General features: G+C 43.9%; 1 protein-coding gene and 2 long non-coding RNA genes across 4 annotated transcripts in view; 2 read left to right on the top strand and 1 right to left on the bottom strand.

The window, feature by feature from the left end:
* UNC5B (unc-5 netrin receptor B) overlaps nucleotides 1–17,119 on the top strand; it is a 168,281-nt gene extending 151,162 nt beyond the window's left edge. For both annotated transcript variants that reach the window (XM_079976254.1, XM_079976253.1), the window contains 6 exons: nucleotides 387–555; nucleotides 1,369–1,602; nucleotides 5,535–5,684; nucleotides 6,632–6,796; nucleotides 7,747–7,925; nucleotides 10,313–17,119. In XM_079976254.1, coding sequence (XP_079832380.1) covers nucleotides 387–555; nucleotides 1,369–1,602; nucleotides 5,535–5,684; nucleotides 6,632–6,796; nucleotides 7,747–7,925; nucleotides 10,313–10,478 — 1,063 coding nt within the window. In that variant the 3' untranslated portion in view covers nucleotides 10,479–17,119. The remainder of the gene's footprint in view (nucleotides 1–386; nucleotides 556–1,368; nucleotides 1,603–5,534; nucleotides 5,685–6,631; nucleotides 6,797–7,746; nucleotides 7,926–10,312) is intronic.
* LOC307216337 overlaps nucleotides 1–21,947 on the top strand; it is a 355,708-nt gene that overhangs the window by 293,724 nt on the left and 40,037 nt on the right. The window lies entirely within an intron of this gene.
* The window catches only part of LOC307216357, a 621,279-nt gene that overhangs the window by 581,262 nt on the left and 18,070 nt on the right, over nucleotides 1–21,947 (bottom strand). The window lies entirely within an intron of this gene.

Below are 21,947 nucleotides of genomic sequence, written 5' to 3'. Positions count from 1 at the left end.
GAAGAAGAAGTACATATTTACACCCCCACCACATGTGAACTATAAGTCCCGGTTTTCTGGCATCCCCGCCAACATAACACCAAATATTCCTAGTATTTATTCTTTAAGTCAGGACACCATTCAGTTGCTTAAAACCCTATTGAAGTTAAAGGGAGGGGAGATTGTGGCAGGTGGATAATTCTAACTAATTTAATATTTAGCCAGACTGCATTCAGGGGCTTTATTCAGCAAATATTGCTCTCGTCAGGTTAGAGTCAAGCCATTCCCCATTTCATTCAAGCCATCCATTTCCTCTGAGGCGCAGATAACAGATACCACAGCCCAGTTCTTTGACTTCCTTTGTGTCACTGGAGACAACTTAGCTTTCTTCTCCTTGCCCTCTCTAGCTTTCCATCCGAAGGTACACAGACGGTGCTGAGCCCCATGGTGACCTGTGGCCCCACCGGGCTGCTCTTATGCCGCCCTGTCATTCTCACCGTCCCCCACTGTGCAGAAGTCAGTTCCCCAGACTGGATGCTGCAACTGAAAACCCAGTCCCACCAAGGAAACTGGGAGGTAAGACATAATGATTTGGGAACAGAATCAGCTGTTCCATTGGTGAAGGCACCGCATGCAATCTGTGGGTCAAGCCAGTTACTTAAAAATGTATGGTTATTTATCAGTTATAAAGCATTTTAAGGTAAGGAGATAGATAGGTTTCTGTTGGTTTTTTACTCGTTCACCCCCCCCTCCCCACACGACTCTATAACATCTCCTGTCAATCAGTCTCTGCTGATAAGAAACCCCATTGCTCAAAATGATGAACTTTCCCTTCAAAAATTGTATGATAGAGAAACCCCTTTTAAAGACGTATTGCTAGAATCATGAGATCTAGGAAGTTTACAACGCAGAAGTGAAAAGTCAAGATATGCAAGCTGCAGGATTCAGTTTTCTTGAATTTCAGAATTTAGGTGACCATACTGTTTAACTTCTTGTTAAACAGAGCACCCTCAACCCTGGTGCTAGTAAACAGAGTGACATATCTATTGAATAATAATTTCAGCTTGCTTCATGTGCACCAGCAGCAAGAAAGTCACTGTCTTTTGATCCAAAACAGTGTTGACTGCCCAATGGGATTTCTTTCTTTTTTATGCAAATGATTTGGTGACTTTTGCTATTTAAAATTTTGACAACTTGTATTTCTGAATTTTTTTTGTTTAACTTACTCTTGGATAGTTTTTGTTTTTCTGAGTTACGTTGCAATGGACATTGAATACAGACAATAAAAATCTGACATGTTAACCAACTGGCCTCCAGCCAATGGAAGTAGGTACCAGGAAGAAATTGACTTCTGTTTTTTGCTCTGCCCACCCCTTTCTTCTCCTTTAGGAAGTTGTAACTCTGGATGAAGAGACTTTAAACACGCCCTGCTACTGCCAGTTGGAACCTAAGTGCTGCCATATTCTGCTAGACCAGCTTGGGACATACGTCCTCGTGGGAGAGTCCTACTCCCGGTCTGCCATCAAGAGACTCCAGCTCGCCATCTTTGCCCCCACCCTTTGTACTTCGCTGGAATACAATGTCAAAGTATACTGCCTGGAAGACACACCGGATGCCCTGAAGGTAACATTGCTCAGTTTGCCCCTCTTGAATTTCTTTGCACTTGTCTTACACACCTCCTCCTTTCTGGCTGCTTAATTAAACCATTCATCAGGCAAATAAGTTTTTTTTTCTGATGGGAAAACTTTCCATTCTGAATAGTCTCCGTGATCCCAGTAGCTAACTTAAAAATTCGGCGGGATTCTTGTAGGGTTGAAATGGAATATGTCCGTTTCAGTTCTCTCGGTTTCTCATTTCAGTTTTATTTATTTGAATGGTAAACTGCCCTGTGATCCTCGGATGAAGGGCAGCATAGAAATTTCATAAATAAATCAATTTTACCAATCTTAAATTCAGTTCTCCGCATTTCTCTAGCAGTGTGAATTTCTCCTTATAAGCACATTTTTATATACACTCTTTTTTTGGAAGCCATTTCCCCTAATGTAATGCATCTTTGTATGCCAATTTTTATTAATATGTTCATTTTTATGCATGCTTTCTCTTAACATGTTCATTTTTATAAACATCATTTGGCTGGAGAAGTGCAGCACAGAACCCGGTTAAGTGCAAATCTTGAAGAAAGCCTGCATTTCAGTTCATATATTATTTTGGGAGGTGCAAATTTGATAGGTTTGAAAGCAAACTGCATTTGACTTTAGATTGCACTCCGTGGCCCCAATAAGAAAATCTCCCAGGCGTTTTCCTTCATGAGACTGAATGTTGATTCACTCATCCTAACATTCACAGTGATCACTCCACTTCAGCTGAGACTTTGGCATAGACTTACTAAAAAAGAAAAGATCATGTTTCTTTTTTTGTATTATTATTATTATTATTATTATTATTATTATTATTATTATTACTTCTGCTAAATTTACTACCTGCCATTCACCAGCAGGTGCCAGGGTGAATTACAGCAATTTAATTTTCAGAAATTAAAACCAATTACAACCAACTGCATTCAAAGGAATAGGCTACTGAGGGTCATACATGAGGCAGCGATGCAATCAGCACCATATTTTTTTTTTATAGTCTTTGCTTCAGCAAAGACAAGGTGACCTGTGGCCAATTAAGCATCAATTGCCCTGGCTACACCCATCATGCTTCTAGTATGCTCCAGAGTTGTCAACAACAAAGGGTTCCTAGAAGCACTTTTCTCCTATGGCACGTCTAAGGGTGAAATCACCACTCGATGACAGTAATGCAGTTAAGTGGCGCCTTGCATAAGTGAAATAGCCATCACCAAATAAGTATTGTAGACCAGGCTTCCATAGCTCTTTGAGAGCAGTATTTTTCACTGAGGGCTGTTAAGGCATCCATCTGCAAGCCATTAAGTGATATACATACACATCTGAACCACCCTTGTTTCTTGAAATTCCCTGGAATGATGGTAGTAGCCGTAGCTCAATGGTAGGTGCATGCTTTTCGAGCAGAAGGTCCCAGATGTCTCCAGGCAGAGCTTGGAGAGATCACTCTCTGAAACCCTAGAGATTTGCTGTTAGTCAGGGCATACAGTACTGAGCTAGATTAAATCAGTGGTTTGATTCATATACGGCAGTTTCCTATTTTATATTTTATGCCTAGATTTGCTCTGAACATCCTACGGTACCTTTTAAAAAAGCTGTCATAGACATTAAACTAAGTTCACAATAAAAGTGTGCTCATCTTTAATTCTCTGTTGGAATTCTTTGCTGCGGCAGACTAAAGCCTTATTCATTTGATTTCTCTGCACTGACTATATGCTTGGGGACATGCAACTGAACATGTGAACTGTCTCCACTCAGAAGCGTTGCGTTTGAGGCGGTGTGAAAATTCTTTGCTTTGGTACTATAGTATCATCCTTGCATTCAAGTCATCACTAGGGCATTGAGGAACCAGACCTAACATGACCTACCTTTTTGGAATCTGCACCTCTTAAGTGTCTAGGAATAAAACTTCAGCTAACGGAAATGTCAGCCTCTTTGTTTTCCTGCTCTGGGACTATGCCTGGGGCCATACCTCAGAGAGGGTAGGATAAACTGCACAGAAGTTGCATGTTCAGCACTACTTGTCCGACTTCCCCATTTGTTGTTACTTTGGACTGCTGCTGCCCAAAATGGCCATGCTGGCAGTCAAAGGAGTGTGCGATGCAACTTGGAAAAGGGTTGCTCTGGGGAGCAAAACTGCCTGATGCAATGCCATGAAAAGTGACCTGCAGTTTGGTTTCAGTAATAGGTTCCCTTAACCCATTCCTCAGAGACCAGCCTCCTTGCTTTAAATGGAGGTCCCCGGAGGGAAAGGAAGGGTATCTGAAGGAGACTGTTCTATGCCCTGTTTTGAAGATAAAACACAAGGGCTTCCCCCCGCCCCCTACAATTGCTGCTATGGCAAATGATCTCTCTGCAGTCTTAGACACTGAACACAGTGGGGCTTACTTCCAAGGAAGCCTTCATGTTAGCATGCTGTGCACATTCAGAGCCCTCCTCACCCACACAACCAGACAGGGGTGTGCAATATGCTCACGCTCCCCAGTATGATTGGCAGGCAGTACAAAGCCTGCAGATTGGCCTGTCCAGTGTAGGTACTAGGATCTGGGCCTTTGGCCTTCACTTGCTCATCAGGACAGCATCTCTGGGTTCAGGCGTGGCATTGCCTGGCTCTGACAGTGGGTCACAAATTCTACAGGCCTTAGAGGCTTACCCATTATTTTCCATATGCAAGCTTGTCTTGCAATCAGAGTTAAAATATGAGGGATTAAAGACCCACTGGAAAACTGCCTGCTTGCTCTCAATCTGAAAAATATCTATTTTTCAGGTTATTTCCAAAGCCTATCAATAATAGTAGCGCTGCTTTGCATGACTAATGAAAGCGACCCATCATTCTTAATGAAGTATAAATCTCCATCTGCCCTCATCCTACAAGAGTGATTAGTTCCAGTGATCAAGCTGGCGTTTCCGATCTTGCCGCATTGTGTGTTTTTAACCTTGATGTTATGGTTGGTGTCTAGCTTCTCTTCATACACTGAAAGAGCCAGAAGAGAACTCTAGAAATCAGCTTTTTGAGGTTTTGATTTAGGATATGACCAATGAATCATAGGGAAGAAAACTCTGTGTTTCATATTGTCATGTTTATTGTCAGGGTGGTGCAGGAAGTAGAGGGTTGCTGTTTCCCCCCAAGATGTCATGAGGGCTGAAAGGATTGTTGAGCTGGTTTGTCTGCTAAATACTGAACTGCTGCAGAAAACCATACTGGGGAAAATACTGGCATTCCAAAACGGAGATGAGTATATGACTTAAGTCAAAAGAGTATGAGTTTCCAGATGGGATTTTTTTTCCTGGTTGATTGGCTTGAATTATAGCACCAATCAGTTGCAACCTGTTACGGCACTAGTCAAAGGAATAGCGGTACATTGGGCTGAATCAATGTTACACCTAATTCCAACTGACAGTGTCTAGAGGGATGCAGAGGAGATGTTCACAAGGGAAGCACGAGGTGCTTCCAGGCACCCAAGCCCAGATGCTGGCAAAGTCCAGCTCCCATGGCCAGAAAGATGCATCTGGGGTTGTGCCACAAATGAATAGTAAACTGCATTAGACCTATGAGTGTCAGGGAATCCAGTGCTTGAGCCACCACCAGCAAGCAGCCTGGAAACATAGAGAACCTAGTCGCTTCCTTTCAGAATGAGTTGCCTGTGCTATTTATTATTGCAGCTTAAAGTGCCTGTGATATTTTCTCCCCTTCATGTCAAGCAGCCCTGGTGGCAGTGATGGTGGTAAAGGTAAATGTGATAAAGGAAGAGATACAGTGTCTGACCAGGAGCAATTCTGCTTCAGGAGCTGCTGTGCAAAATAGAGACTTATCAGTGCCCCATCTGGCAGCATATGAGCAATCTGGGAGCTCACTGGTTAAATTGCCATCATTTGTCCTTGGGCCTCACATCTGTCCTTCCTCTCCTCCCCTCCCCTCTTGTCTCACAGGAAGTACTTGAATTAGAAAGGACTCTTGGTGGCTACCTGTTGGAAGAGCCCAAGCCCCTGCTGTTTAAGGACAGTTATCACAACTTGCGCCTCTCCATCCATGATATCCCTCATTCACTTTGGAGGAGCAAACTCCTGGCCAAGTACCAGGTGAGTGGCTGGGTTGCCAGCATACCAACAACAGAGGGAGTGCCTCGATGAGACCACCAGCAAAACTGCTTTTGTTCATCACTGTTCTCTTCCAGAATATTTCATCTGCAGATTTATCCTTGGTGAAATGGTACCACAAGAGAATTATGTCACTGGCTTTTGGGGAAGATACATTTCATATGCCTTAGAAAGACTTTGTGACTGCTCTGTCCTCTCCCACATCCTTACTTCATGATTTCCACCAGAAGGTTGGGCGTCCTTTCATTTCTCCAGTCTCTTGTGGTGCCCAACTCACGCAGGTGTGAGACCCAAATTATCCTATGAATGGAAGACCCTAAATGGGCCCATCCCTGGGTGCACTGTGCTTAGGAGTCCTACAAAAGATATGAATAGCACCTGTAGACCACAGTGCCTTCCACACACACACACACACACACACACACACACACACACAAAAGCACCTCAGCCAGACCTCTTTGCATAAACACGCACACATCATTGTAACTAAGCAACAATGCTTTCCAGAACAGGACTGAACATCTTAAGAGAATAGGAAGACTCCTGCTGTGCCGGACCAAAAGTCATGCTTCCATGAAACCCACAAGCAGGACTTGAAGGCTGTAACTTAAGAACCACCGAGCCAAACAAATACAGCCCACCAGGAGCGCCTTAATCCATTTTCTCCCCACCAGCCTGGAACTGGTTTGTTGATGCATCAGTGCTTTGTTGAGGAGCTGGCTGGTGGGCTGCATTTCACTTGAAGGACCAAAAGGCATGCAGACCTGTTCTGGTTGTGTAGACTTGTTCCATTGCCACAGTCACCAACTGGCACATTTCCAGTGTGATGGCATCCCAGTGTGCTGACATGTCATTATTATTATTATTATTATTATTATTATTATTATTATTATTATTTAATAATTTATTGTTATTACTATTTGCTGCAGGAAATCCCCTTCTATCATATCTGGAGTGGCAGCCAGCGGGCACTTCACTGCACCTTCACTCTGGAGAGACACAGCCCAGCTTCCACAGAACTTACCTGCAAGATTTGTGTCCGGCAAGTGGAAGGAGAAGGACAGATATTTCAGCTGCACATTACCCTTGGAGAGGTGAGTCAAGGGGATCCAGGCTGCAGAAGCAAGCAGGCTGTGTGGTTGGTTGGTAGAAGACAAGTGGAGCAGAATAAAATTTAACAGGAATCCCAGTGGCCTCTCTGAGCTATTGGCTAGAATTAACTGGCAAAATCTTCACTGACACACATTGTGAGCCATTGCTCACTCCTAGAACTTGCTAAAGAAGGCCACATTCTTCTTGCCTGCTTTCTCTGACATGGATGTGGCACTGTAGTCTGCAGGACTATGTAGAGCAGAACCTATTATCTCACACATTTTAAGTTTCCTACCCAGGAAAATGCAACCTTCCTTCCACTTGTGAGGAAGCCATATGGCATCCGCTGCTTATGGAACATTCATTTTGATTTGTTTGCAGGGAGGTTATACAGTGTTGCATCAAGCAGTCGTTATTCCATTTTCCCATCACTTCCCTTACTACAGAAAGTTCAGTTGTGGGGAGGGGGTCTTTTGCACAAGAGAACAAGACTGCCGATACTATTTTAATTGCACAGTGTGATTTTGCCACTGAATCCCAGCCACAAAATAACAACAGTCTGCAAACAACCTAATTCTTCTGTCCTGGTTACATGCTCTGACCCTCCAATACCCGCTATTGTTCAAGCATGCGTGTTGATATCCGAAGGGTGATTTTTCTCTGGGTTCAGTGAAGCAGAAGAATGTGATGCCACTATGCAAGTCAATGATACATATTTTAAAGGCATGATATTTACCCTTCTCTTTCCCATTATTTCTATTTCTGACCATCCATGCATGCCGGGTTGCCTAATTATCTGTATGTTGTATATTTGCCATTTTGTTACAACACATTGGGGAGGGGAATTGGGCCCTAAAAGGCAGCTTATAACTTATTTGCTTAATTAGTTTAAAAAAAATTGCCTCTAAATCTGACAGATGCCAGTGAGCCTACACCCTTTTTTGTTTTCCAGAACTCCAACTCCTTTGATGCCTTGCGTTCCTATCCTGGCAGTGCCCTGACGACTCAGCTGGGGCCGTATGCCTTCAAGATCCCTCTGTCGATACGACAGAAAATCTGCAACAGCCTTGATGCCCCCAACTCCAGAGGAAACGACTGGCGGCTCCTTGCTCAGAAACTTTCCATGGACCGGTGGGTTTTGTTTCAGCGCTTTGCCGTCAGCCATCCTTGCAGGAAACACAAAAGCCAAAGGAGCTGCTTGTTTGCAATTATTTAATTCTTTATTCTGATATCTGTGGGCTGCCTCTTGGATCAAAATCCTTGCTCAAGACAATGAATAGTGCAATACACTAGAAGAGAGAGGGAAAACCTCATAAAACAGCAAACATAAATAACATTAAACATTAACTATCAGCCAAACGCTCCCTGTATCGAATATCTGTAAGAAGGGGAACATTTATACTGCCCTACTAAAAATATAGGGGATGCGGGTGGCTCTGTGGTCTAAACCACAGAGCCTAGGGTTTGCCAATCAGAAGGTCGGTGGTTCGAATCCCCGCGACGGGGTGAGCTCCTGTTGTTCGGTCCCTGCTCCTGCCCACCTAGCAGTACGAAAGCATGTCAAAGTGCAAGTAGATAAATAGGTACCGCTCTGGCAGGAAGATAAACAGCATTTCCGTGCATTGCTCTGGTTCACCAGAAGTAGCTTAGTCATGCTAGCCACATGACCCGGAAGCTGTCTGCGTACAAACCCCGGCTCCCTATAGAGCAAGATAAGCACGCAAACCCAGAGTTGTCCGCAACTGGACCTAATGGTCAGGGGTACCTTTACCTTTTACTAAAAATATAGAAGAGTTTACCAGCAGGCAGGATAGAAGAACATAAGAAGGGCCCGCTAGATCGGGCCAATGGCCCATCTAGCATCCTGTTCTCACAGTGGCCAACCAGATGCCTGAGAGAAAACAGCAAGCATAGGAGCCACTCTCCCATGCTGTGGTTTCCAGCAACTGGTATTCAGAAACATTGCTGTCTCTAGCTGGGGAGGCAGAGCCCAGCCACTCTCTTAGGAAAGCCACCCAGGTTGATTCACTCATTTGTCTTCAGGCCCAGGTGCTCAGAGCAGAAATAAAATAAAATAGAACTTGCTATGTGCCCAAACAGTTGGGTGCCTTGCCAGTTCCCAAATGACTGGTGTCTGCTGGTGTTCTAAGCAGTTGCTGAAACATTGTCATGGATGTATATTTCATTCAAACAGTGAAAATGGTGCCAGTTGGAGGTTCCCCAGAATAAGATGTAGGAGCTGGGAAGCCACTGCCAAGCCAAGGGCTTCTATACCATGTAGCCTAGGTAAGGCACTTGGCTTCACCCTGGTCACTGTGAGCACTAAGTTCCATACTGCTGCAACTTAAGAGAATCCATTTTCTGTTAAAGCAGCAGCCTTCATTTGCTGAGCGACTTTCCTGCGGAGACTTTGTCAGTGTTATTGGCCTTGGTTTAAAGATATCGGGGGCCCTTGGGGTACCATCCCAGAGAAGGTCAAAGAAACTAGGTCAGCAAAAACCCTGAGCTCCTCTGTGTCAGTAAAAATTTGTAGCAGATCTATTTTCCCCTACCCTGCTGACCCCTGGTTTCCTCGTGTATATTCCAGGCTCCTCTAAAAGTTTGTCTTTTCTTTTTATTTAAAAAAGCGTTGTGCCTAATTTTAGAATCACAGAATCATAGAGTTGGAAGGGACCACAATCTGCAGTGCAGAATTCCCCCCCCCCCCAACATGGGGCTTGAATCCACAACCCTGAGACTAAGAGTCTCATCCTCTACCAACTGAGCTATCCACTCAGAAAGAAGTACATAATATCCCTCCTTCAGCAGTGTTCTGGCCAGTGTCCTTAGGTGAATGACAATCATGCCGTGCTCTACCTTGCTCCAAACAGCTTTTTAAAAGTGTGAGTTTACGTGTTATGTTTTAGATTTGGTAGGAACTGCTTCATGAAAATCAGGCACATCATCTCTGTTCTGAATTTGTGTCGCCGTCCCCCCCACTGGTCATACGCAGTCATCACTAAAGGCCTAGCCCTTAGTTCGGGGATGGGGACCTGTGGCTCTCTAGATACTGATGGACTGCTGGCTGGAGCTAATGGGAATCCCAACATCCCTGCCTTATGTGCTCTCATGGGATCCGTAATCTCACGTGTGGGAATACATCAACAAGTTTTATTATGAGCCCCATGATATCACAGAGATCTAACGGGAAAACACTGTTAAGTTGTGGGTTGACATAGCAGACGACACAGCGATTTCTCCAAAGCAGCTCTTTATTTTGTAAGCTGGAATAGAACTGACTAGCAAACAGCTCAGCCGGCTTGCTTTTATAGGCAGCCGGCTGTCAACATTGTAGCAACAACAACCCAGAGTTTCCCACCTAAAATAACTGACGTGGACCTGAGTGAAAACTATTTACAGACCTGAGTGAAAACTATCTACAGTATCCCCCTGCTGGCCCAGGGTGAAACTTCACCACATAACACCAACTATCTCTCTCCCTCTCTTTCCCACTCTCATTTGTTTTCTTTCCTGCACAGGTATCTGAATTTCTTTGCCACCAAAGCCAGCCCAACAGGAGTCATCCTGGACTTATGGGAAGCCCAGCACCAAGATGATGGGGATCTTAATACTCTGGCCAGTGCCTTGGAAGAGATGGGCAAGAGCGAGATGCTGGTTGTCATGGCAACAGAGGGGGACTGCTGATGCAGCTCTCGAGAAGACTTCTGGCAATGGTCGAGCGGAAGGTGGAGTGAGAGAGGGAGAGAAAATGGCGGGAGCAGCCCTTTTGGGAACTGATGGGGAAAGGGCTGCAAGGAAGAAGCAGAGCCGTAGCGTAACTCTGAAGAGATTGGAATGGGGTTCCTTCTCCCTTCTCGCACTCCTCCCTCCTCAAATCACAACCAGCCTTAGAGATCCATATTGCGCAGTTTACAAGCAATCCAAGTGTTAAAGACTCCTTTCCTCCTTCTCTTCAAAGCCTTTGAACCGGGGCACAAAAGCAATGTATCATTGCTCTCCGTGACCACAGCCTATGGCAGTTGTGGTCCCCCCAGCTTCTGCTGCCTCGTGTGGCTTCTGAGGGCCGCTAAGAATCTGGGTTGGGGTTGTTGTTTTGTTTTGTTTAGTTTTTCTTTTCCTGTCCTCTTCCCATTCCCTGCCTTGTTCTCCCTTTATTTCTTCTTTGCTGGCAATTTATGCTTTGAAGAGTCGAGTACAATCTAGAAAAGACTGCTTACTCCTGTCAAAAGCTTCAAACAGCTTTAAGACACATTTAAAAAATGGAAAAGGAAAAAAAAAGGAAAACAGTTTCTTAGGAAACGCAAGTAATTTATTATCCAGATCTTTGGATGCATCCTTTTTAAAAATTCAATAAGAATCTTTCATGTATGTGAGAGCAAGAGTATCATGACACTCAGAGAAAGGGAGAGGGAGAGAGAAAACGCAATGATGTTTTAGTGAAAATTAAACAATATCAATTTATGTGGTAACCTATGAAATTTGATCAGGTAGGATTGATGATTTGACCTGAGCCTCATATGTGTCTTAAAGGGAAAACTTTTTCTTCTCTTTAACATTTTGCTTGCATCTATTTCTCTGACTATAGCAGAATGAATGGGAATAAGTCTGAAAATTCACTCACAGGAGAACTAACCTGTTTCTGGAAAAGAAGCTGAGAGAAATTTCTTGGGGAGCTTTCTTGACAGACCAATACAAACCCCTCACACTCTTTCCGGCCCACCTCAGAATCTGGTGAAGTGCCCAGATATGCCTGACCAAATATCTACTGGTATTTGCTCCTGGTCTTGTCACAGTTGTATTTGGAGCCACTTTTGCTTTGCCTACCCTACTTGTCTTTGTGTGGGCCATTCCAGCAGAACGAAGTCCAGTTAGTACAGGAACAAGTCTCAAGCTAGAATCAAGATAGCTCCATTGAGGAATGTGCAAAAGGTTTTCTTGTGCTCAGAATGACTTTTGGCCAAGGGGGGGGGGGTGGTTGAGACAAGGACTCTTGCTATGCTATGCAGCCCAGGAAGCTGGAGTTCAAAAATCCCAACTGAGATGGTGAAGGCTTAGCAATCAAGGGTGTGTTCAGTCTGTCACTAATTTTGGGTGGGATTCCACCACATAATGCCATATCCAGGTTATGAAATTATAGAATCATAGAATCGTAGAGTTGGAAGGGACCCCAAGGGTTATCTAGCCTGCAGTGCAGGAATCTCAACTAAAGCATTTGTGATGGATATCCATCCAATCTCTGCTTAATAACCTCCAAGAAAGGAGAGTCCACCATCTTTCGAGGGAGTCCGCTCCACTGTGCGCTCTGAACCTCATCCTGAGACCTGTTCCTAATAGGAGGCACTTTATTTCCAGGTTTCTTCATAGGAAAGATAGTATCTGTTTGAGTTTAACTTCCCTGCAGTGTCTGAATAGGCATCAAGCAGATGATACCTGCTAGGTGAGATGAATGTGTGCTACTGCTTGCACTCATGGGTAAAGTTATCCGTAAGTGTCTGCATCACATCCATTTTGAATTTTTGAAAGCATGAGCAAAAGTCCCACTGTTTTTGAGTGATAGGACCAGGACAGGATCCAGGATCCAGGACTGAACAAAGATACCCCTAATGTGTAGTTATTCGAGAGGAATAAGAAATGTTAATGGTGACGGTTCAAACTGGAGGAGCAGAAACTTCCCACCAGTCTTGTTTTGAGCTGTGTTTCGAGTGATATTAAAAAAATAATAATCTGAGAAAAATGTTTCAGCCGCTACACAGGAGTATCTCAAAGACCTGGTTTGCATAGCCATAGTTGAATGTGAAGAAGCCTACACTGCTGAAATTGTGGGCACTTGGTTCTACCGCCGCTGCTGCTACCACCACACAGCCAAGAAACAAGCCACAGTCAGAATTTTGACATAGGAACCCAGGATCATGGTTTGCTTGCCCCCAAACAAGCCACAAGAGGTGCACCAAGAACAAATCTTGGTTTCTGTCTGTGATTTGCTAGGAGGAAAACAAACTGTTGTCCCAGGTTTGGATGATATGAGAAGCCAGACAGTGGTGGGTTGCTGGCAGTACAGCCAGAGAAGAAGAGCAAAGTGCCAGCAATTTCAGCAGCATGAGAACACTTTGACTCATTTACATTAAACCATAGTTTATTTTAGCTATGGTTTGATGTGACATGCGCACCAAGCCACTTGAGTTTTAAATTCTTCACACTTTTCTCTTTTGTTCCTAGACCTCATGATCGAAGGAGGGAACATTTGCTTGAAGATTAGAAGCCACAGTGTCATATTATCATGTTGGAATAATGTTTGTGGTTAGCCCATCCGTGTGTGTGTGTGTGAGGGAGGGAGATTTGGAATCTCTGCACTTGTTATAGGTGACTCTCATTCCAGACAGTTTAGCTACAGAATTCCACAAGGACTCAAAGCTAATAATGGGTGGCGTTGTGATAATTTTTGTTTCTTTCGGTAATGCTTTGCAGTGCCTTACCTTTTTCTCTATATTGCAGGCGTTCTATTAGAAGAGAAGTAAATTACAGAGCAACAAAAACGTTAAATGAGTATTCGTGAGCAATGCAAATGGCTCCCTTGTATGTGATAGCTTACTGAAAAGAGGAAAGGATATTGTTTGAATAGCCCCAGATTGAAGTAAGTTATTAATAAACTCAGCCACCAGCTGTAATGATTAAAAAAAAAACCTTGTATGCCAACAAGATCTTAGGTGGAAATGCAGCAGAAGTTCATTTCCTCTTAGCAGGAAATATTTTTAAAGATTTGCAGTTGCTGCGCACACAGTGCCCAGTTCAGGTAGTTCTTCATCCTTTCCTTTCAATGAGGTTTCTAGACCGCATTATCACAGGAGAAAGCAGCTGGCAGTGTTTGCTAGACGTCTGCAGTGTACTCGGATATGAATTCCAACTAATAGGGAGCAGATTTTTGAGTTGGCAGTAGGAATGTAGGTCTCAGTTTCGCCATTGCTGCCTATTCTGTTTTGCCAGATCTTTCCACCATGAGAAAATCAGATTTGGTACAGAACCAAGATTAAGGGATACAAACCTTGCAGTATAAGGGTAGTTCCAGCAGTAAAATTCTAATGCAAATGCACCTGTATTACCTTACTTTCGTGTATATTTATATATGTATATATTTCTACTTGCATTGGCCTTTGGTTATCCGTTATTCTTCAGGTTGTTGCAAGCACTGTGTAGTTGCAGGGTATTTTTCTTATAGTCACTACCTCTTAAAAAGATTGTCTTCTTCTTCCATAAAGCATAGCATGGCACCAAGAGCAGTACTGCCTCATCATGCTGATCCTTTTATTCCTAACTTTTCTCCCTTCCCACGAGGACACGTTCGTAGGCAATAACTTTAAAGACACGGCACGACATAGCAAGTCTTGCACCAGAAGACCCTCGCAATTACCTCATTCTTCTTAAACGGTAGCATGCTCTTGGGGAAAGGCAAGTGCTGAAGACAAACAAAAAACTGAATGGCACACCTACTCAGGGAGCGGGAACGTGAATGGAACGTTATGTCTTTATGTGGCAGCTTGATAACCAGTAGTTCAAGGAAGGGGGAGCTGTGACCCTCCAGATGTGGCTGGACTCTCATGGTCCGTGACCTTTGCCTATCCTGGCACAGAGAGCCCAACAACATCTGGAAGCAGCAGCTTCCCCATCGCTGCAGTCGTTTCTCAGGATGCAATTTTTTATCTGCGTGCCCAAGGGAGGCGCCGAAAGCTAGTTGCTGCCTCGTGTTCCTGTAATGACAGTAAAGATTTCATACAGGAACCCAAAGACTGCAAATAGTTTGCAGGCAATGCCTGCTTAACCAGAATATATAGCCCCATTGTTTAGAGGTCACTTACAGTGAGAAAACAAATGGAATGCTAAATGCGGACTCTTAATTCAAGAAGACATTTTTGTTGCTTGGAGCCTGGACATTTACACAGAAGGCAAATCCATGGGGGAGGATGGTGTGTGTGTGTTTTGTTAAGCGCTGCAAATGCAGGGCCTGTTTTCAAGGTGTGAAGTTTTCTTCACTCGTTCTCTTCCTCAGGCAAAAAGTCATTTTCGCTAGCTCTGCAGCCCTGTTCTCTAACCTTTTGGGATGTTTTGTGTCATTTGTAGGGTTCAGGTGCACAGAACCTCCTACTCCCAAACTATACGCTTCTTCAAATTCTTTTACACCAAAGCAACGTTCCTGTTGCAGCTCAGGTCTCTCAAGAGTATGGTGCAATCTATACAAGATAGAACATGTCAGTATTTGGGGGTTTTGATGGCGCTTCTAGTGAGCATGGATTTGGAGACCTTGGGTATCTTTATCCGTACCTGACAAACATTTTTAAAGGACTAGACCTGCTTGATGCAGGGTCCGTAACTCTCTCGTCTGTATAGTTTATATACCCATTGGTAGGGCATACTTTCTTCTTTCTCACATTGTAGTTGTCAGGGATCTCATATGCAATATACAAGTCTGGAAAAATATCCAGATTTTTGGAACCAAATGATGAACCTTCTGAGAATTGCATCTGGGGGTTTTTTTGTGTTTTTTTTAGAGCGAAGTTATTAGTGCTTGCTTCCTGTGTGGCAGTAAAAGAAAAGAAAATCAATCCTCAATCAAAAATAGATACTGTAATCATTTAACCACAAGGTATTTGGGGAGAGCTGCAGGCATTGCTTTCCTTCAACATGGCATCAGATGAGAGCACGATAGGGTTTTTTTGTAACATTTTCAGCTAGCTGGAATATTATATATTATATGACTGAACTGCTTGCTGATAAATTGAATAGAAGAAATTCATCTACACATTCCACTTACAAAGGTGAGGCCGTAGGGGAGATTGTATTAGGAGTTTGTGAGAAATTTTAAAAGAAGGCTCCAGTCTTTAACCTGATCTCTTGGTGTACGTCAGGGTGATTTGTTTAAGAATTGCATTTAGTCAATTAAGTTAAAGGTTCAGGCTGGAAACACAATTAGACACTTAGGCTTTGAAATGTTTAGTTAAGTAAGTGAACGTTACTACTTTCTGTAGAAATAGGCTGATCAGTTTTTAAATTACCTGCCTTTAGATTCCAGGAGCAGAGCGTGTTAAAAGTGCGTGCATCTCTCTCTGTGCATCTCCACCCCCCAACCAATATTGCTTCTCATATTCTGTTGTTGTCCCTGTTTTGCTTTGGTCACGTGGCCACATGGAATCTGTGAAGGTTTCCGCCCATTCACAATTTTCTCAGTCGCCTGAGCATATCCCTTCAGTAATCCAGAGACCAGTTCATGCGAGCAGGCCACTTCCGCTATATGTCTGGGGTGAATGTGCTTAGCTCCTGCTTACTGTGTATCTTCCGCAAGCCGATGCGATCGTGTGGCTGGGGGATGGGTGGGTGGAGAAGTTGAAGATATATGAAACTCAGTTGTACACATAGTGATGTAAATTCATATTGGCCTAAGACATTTTGGCACCTGAGACAAACCACAAAAAGATATCCCCCTCTCTGCCAGGGAAGAAGGAGTGAATGAAGATCTACATCAGGAACAGGGGGAGGAATAAAGATCTACATCAGGATCTGCTGCCCCTGTGGGTCTATCTACCGCCTGAGGCAGTCACCTCACATGGTCTCATAGGTGGGTCTGCCATATAAATTGAGGGAGCTGGTGGTGAGGGAGTGATCTGTTAAGAGGCCAACCTGCTCTAGTCTTTACTCACTGTTTTTGTGTGAATTGGATACTGGGTGTGCAGATATGTGCATTCAGGTGTGTAAGAGAGAGAGAATTCAGAAGTAGAAATCTGGTGTGTGTGTGTGTGTGTGTGTGACAGAGAGAGATCAGTACTATATAACAGATTAGGGATCCATGGGTGTGCAATAGGGAGCAGCGTCAGGAAGTGTGCAGAGTTCACCCTCTTTCTCTTTGCTTCTTGTTCAGAAGAGTGTATGTTGACCAAGTAGGGAGCCCTTTTGCCTGGAAAGCACCCTCTGCTCACACAAATGAGGGCTGTGCCTGTCTTTCTCCCTCCCCCACTGTCTCTTAAGGTGCTCTCTGTGGTCACACTGAGCTTTGTGACATGGGCAGCCCATGCCATCGTTTGGGTGAAAGCAAACCACGGTTTCCTTTCTCCCCTTAAGAGTGTCCTTCATTCTCTTGCTCTCCATTCTGTTTTCATATTTATACGTCCAGGTGGGGGTTTTTTTGGTGGGGGGAGGGGTCCGGAAGCATCCTCAAAACACGTGTCTGTTTATTCTGTAAACTAAGAACTGTAAATAAGGTTTAGCATTCCTATTGTAACAAATTAATTTTTATGCAATAAATTATATTTCCTAGTCTAATAAAAAGTTTAAAATTAAAACCAACTGTGTGTGACTCATTAGTTTAGCTCCCAGTGGACAGAAAGCTCCCTGATAAATTAACATGTGTGATTAAGGTAAGATGGGGAATATGCAGGAGAAATGATTTTGAGGAGATACGGAGGCTGTCTGTAGAATATGTTCTGCTAAAATGGAAAGGGGTCAAAACCATTGCAAGAGGTGTTGAAATTTTGGGAGGTTGGATAGTTACAATGGAATGGTCTCGGGGGTGGGGTGCACATTTTTATTCTTTTTTATTTATTTTTAATACTTTGTCAAAAAAGAAAAAGGAAAGCTCCCTGCTACACAGGTAGAATTTAGGACTTGGGTGGCACTTTTAGTGCTGACAGGTAGCAGGTAGGCTGAGGGATCCAGGCCAGGAACCCTATGTTTAGGTAGAGGGCAATATTAGCACCTAAACAGCCTCAGTGGTCATCTATCATATTGTTGGTGTTCAATATAATTACCAGTTAAGCCATAGTTACCCAGAAACCAACGTTCTCACAGGTAGTTTCCAATGAAGTCACCTCTGGATTGCAGTGGTACTTCCTCAAGGCTGCAGTTTTTTAATAGTTTTATTAGAACTTGTCAGGGAACTGACATCGGAGCCAGAGGTGGAGGCAAGGCTCTCAAGCGATGCTGGAGAGGGGCCCAGCAGGGAGAGAGGGAGCTCACCAGCTGGAGAAGGAATTCAGCGTAACACCAGGGATAAAGGGGGGCAGATGGGAGAATCGGCGAAGGGGCTCCAGGACTCTTCGCTGGAGACCAGCGGGGAGAGCACGGGCCCTCCGCTACCCACACCCCCTGCGCAGAAGACTTCCGCGCAGGGAAAGTAGGCGTAGACTTGGCGTCAAAGAACTTCTTTGCTGGAAGAAGTTCAAGAAACGCCCACTGACGGATTCTGCTAGCGACTGAACAGCCACGAAGTGAAGGGCTGTCCAGCCAGAACAGGTTTAACCAGGCTACCTAGCCAGGAGTGGCGGCAACTTACGCACGAGCAACCCCTTATAACCATTACAGAACTGTTCTGAGTACTTTTCAATTTTGATTTTCCGGGAGGCAGGGAGAGACAAACTATGAATTATGATAGTGTGCAAGTCCTCTCCCTCTCCTGAAATCAGCTAGACTTTGCAAATAGGGAACTTCCTAATAAACTCTGCTTGTACACATTGTTTTTCAGCACTGGTGAAATTGTTTGCTTAAAAAAACCGAGCAATTTCAGCTTAGCTCTAAATAAATAAAACCGGCTTAACTATTGAAATCCAACTAACTTTCCTTCTTTTCTCTCCTTTGGCATTCTTACTTATGCTTCAATCAAGGCTATTTAAAATTTCCTTTTCTGTTTTCTCATAAGTATTGTTGGACACGAATACTGGACTATATCACCATCAGCTCCTATGGTGTTTCCCTTCTAATTCATAGAAGAGGGAGGATCCAATTGAAACACTTTGCAGTTTGCCATTATGCAAGTGGTCCACAAGGTGGCAGCATTGCTCTTCCGCCACTAATCAGTTGCAGTGAGTTTATTATGCTGGGATAGGGTGAAGGGGGCTAACTCCATCGCTCCTGCTTGATCAGAAGTCACAGCCATAGATCTATTAAACATTTATTATATTACTCAGCTGCTTAATACTTTGGCAAACATTAGGTGTGGTCTGACATTTCTTAACAGAGGCTGAGAAGCATATTTGCTTCCTTAATGTATCAGAGTTGGCTACTACTATTGCAATATTAAGTGCAATGATCTTGTGTTAAAGATATTACAGCAAGCTCTTGGGGAAAGCTCAAATTAGCTCCCTGGGAATGGTGGTTCAAGAAGGTTATTGTCTTCTTGAGCAACCCTGTTTTGTTTTACAGAACAATGTAAGTCTCTTTTTTTCCATTGCACCGGCAGCTTAGGGGGCAGCCTCTGTTACTGAGTCTGCATTTGGAGCAGGGGCTACTGGTTCACAACCTCTGAGCCACAAGTTGCTATAGGCACTGCTTTTAACTACTAGCACTAAGGGCAGGATCCTGGGGATTATCTGACCATTACCCAGCACCTGCCTTGCCATTCAGTAGAGTGGGGCAGCTGCCTCAGGCGGCAGATACTGGGGAGACAGAGAGCAGCATCCAGCTGCAGCATACCAAGTCCATCAGTATACCATTGGTCCATCCAGACTGGTACTGTCTATACTGACTGGCTGCAGCTTAGGAGTCTCCTCCAGTCCTTTTTGAACATGAGGCCTTCTGCATGTAGGCGACTACAAAATTGCTGAGGCCCAGACCCTGAGCCTCTGGGAGGGTCTGCACCACGAACAATAAATTGCCAAATAAATTTTGGTATCTCAATGGACCACAGTGTGGCTAAAAATGTCAGTGGCTGAATCTTCAGCAATACCCAAATGTCCCTTAAGCACCAATACTTAATGATATGATGCAAACATGGCAAAGTGTGACAGATACCTTGAGACCAGAACTACTAGGCCGCAGTTCAGTTTGCACAACTACTAGGCCCCAGTGCACATTTGCTCAGCAAGTATTACCTACATATTTCTCTTCAGTGAAGGATAAATCAGTGATTATAGACAAAGGGAAAGCTAAGTTTGTGCCACCTCTTCTTGTTTGGTCTGTGGCTAGGCAATGTTTGAACACATATACAGGTGCTTCAGCAATGTTTCAGGGTGAAATTTGTGGAGTATGAATACAAGTCTGGAGGACAGAAGAGAAAAGTGAGGAAAATTAGGAAAAGGGCTGCAGCAGAATGCAAAGGTGAGAGACTCTTTCACAACTTCACATTCCTTATGGCCCTCAAGATCAGCCCTATTGATTCAAATACCTCGTGATCTTTGTTTTTCCTTCCCTTTACTATGAACTATATGGTGAGAACACAACATCTTATGTAGGCCTAAGCAGGAAGAGAGAAGATTGTCCGCTTTTGATGAATGGCACCTAATGAATTAAGCTTGATTGAACTATTAGACCATATAGCCAAATTCCATTTGCAATAATGGGCGGCATTTGCCTGTTTTCTTCTGGCAGAGAACTGGGTGTGCAATAGGGGGCTTTGGCGGTAAACTAAAGTCCTTGGGCAAAAGGGAAGGAAACAAGTCTCTGATGCATGCTGGGGTGCCATTTTAGATTTCCAGGAGGGGGTTCATTGATGCATTCATTGATGCATTTGACACTAACCATGAGTGGCTTCTAATATCAAGCTTGTCTATGCCTTCTAACAGGTACAGCAAGGTCATTCACACATGACACGTCCTGTTTCTGTTATTTAAGTGAAGCAGCCGGTTTTGTACTACTGGCGTGCAGACCGCCACTGCATCTGTCCATTTTGGCTGCAATCCTATTAACCTGCCTATAGTATGCAGTGGTACCTTGGTTTGCATACATCTTGGTTTGCATACATTTTGGATTACAAACACGTCAAACCCGGAAGTGTTTGCAACCTTTTTTTGGATTACAACCCATTTCTTTGGGATTACGAACATTGGAGGCCCCATTGGTGAAAGCGCGCCTTGGGTTACAAGCTGTTTTGGTTTACAAACGGACCTCCAGAACAGATTATGGTTGTAAAGCAAGGTACCACTTTATACCAGGTGGCAAACGTCAGGCCCTGGGAGACAAATGCAGACCTCCATCTGGCCCTCAGCACTCTTCCCCAGGCTACACCCCTTCTCTCTAGGCCACGCCCTTCACTGGCCCTGCTATGTATCTCAAGAATTTTTGCCTGGCTGGAATGTGTCTTTAAGACCTGATAACACCTCTTGCTTGTCTGAATGAAAGGCAGGAATGGGCAGGGTGTAGAAATGTACTGTAGAAATGTAGAATTTGCAGTGTCTCTGGCCTTGTTCACCACAAGGGAATGCAGCTCTCAGGAAAAACACAAGTTACCTGATTTGGGGTAAGTCCCACTCATCTAAATAGGGTTTGCTTAGGCAAACATTACTCTGTGTGCAGAACCTTAGCACAGATTATCGAACCTTTGTATGGGCTTTCAGCCTTATAATGTGTGTGATCTGCTGAGAGGGAAACCAGGAAGTTTTGGGGTTTTTTCAAAGTAGCCCAAAATGAATTAAAATCAGTAGTAAGACTGAAAAGACACTGACACTTTGTGAACAGTGGCCATAGCTGGCTAAGGAAAAGAATGTGAGGGAAACCAAAGCAAATTATCAGTGGGAAAATACATATTACAAGTGTATGAAAGCCTGCAAAAGCTGTTACAGGCCACCAGACAAATCTGTATTACTGATTGAATACATCCAGCTTTTGGCTTTCTAAGCAGTTTTTAATGGGTAATATTTACTTGATGGACCAGAACAGCTTGGGCTAAATGCAGGTTTTCCCCGCTACCCACCCTAATTGTATTGTTTACCCTGGCAGGCTGTCACAGTCTCTTGTGCTAATCTGATCTGAGGCGCTTTTTCAACAGTGCCTTTTCTGACATGATCGACCACAGCAGCTTGGAAATATCAAGCTTGTCCCTTCTGAGCTGATGGCTTACAGGCCAAGACAGGCAGAGCAATCTCCTCCTCGGGTGCTCTCGTGGCCTGGGTTGGCCATGCCGTTGAAGAAAGCCACTGTGCTCTTATGGATTTCTTCTAATTTTACGCATGTCTCCATTTGGTAACCTGCTTTAGGGGCATGCAGAAGTTTCTCTTTTGTCTGTTTGATGGAAAACAAAAACCATTTGCAGCCTTGCTGAGTTATTTTTGTTAGCTCTGGAGGGCAATCAGTCTGATATCTCTTCAACAAAGAAGGAGCCGAGTAAGGGCAAGTTATACCCTTCCTACACAGGTATTGATCCACTATGCATTTGTGTACAGTGCAAGGGATGTTGGTATT

Source organism: Podarcis cretensis (assembly GCF_951804945.1).
Source record: "Podarcis cretensis genome assembly, chromosome: 5".
Taxonomy (NCBI): Eukaryota; Metazoa; Chordata; class Lepidosauria; order Squamata; family Lacertidae; genus Podarcis; species Podarcis cretensis.
This window is presented reverse-complemented; position numbering and strand designations above follow the sequence as displayed.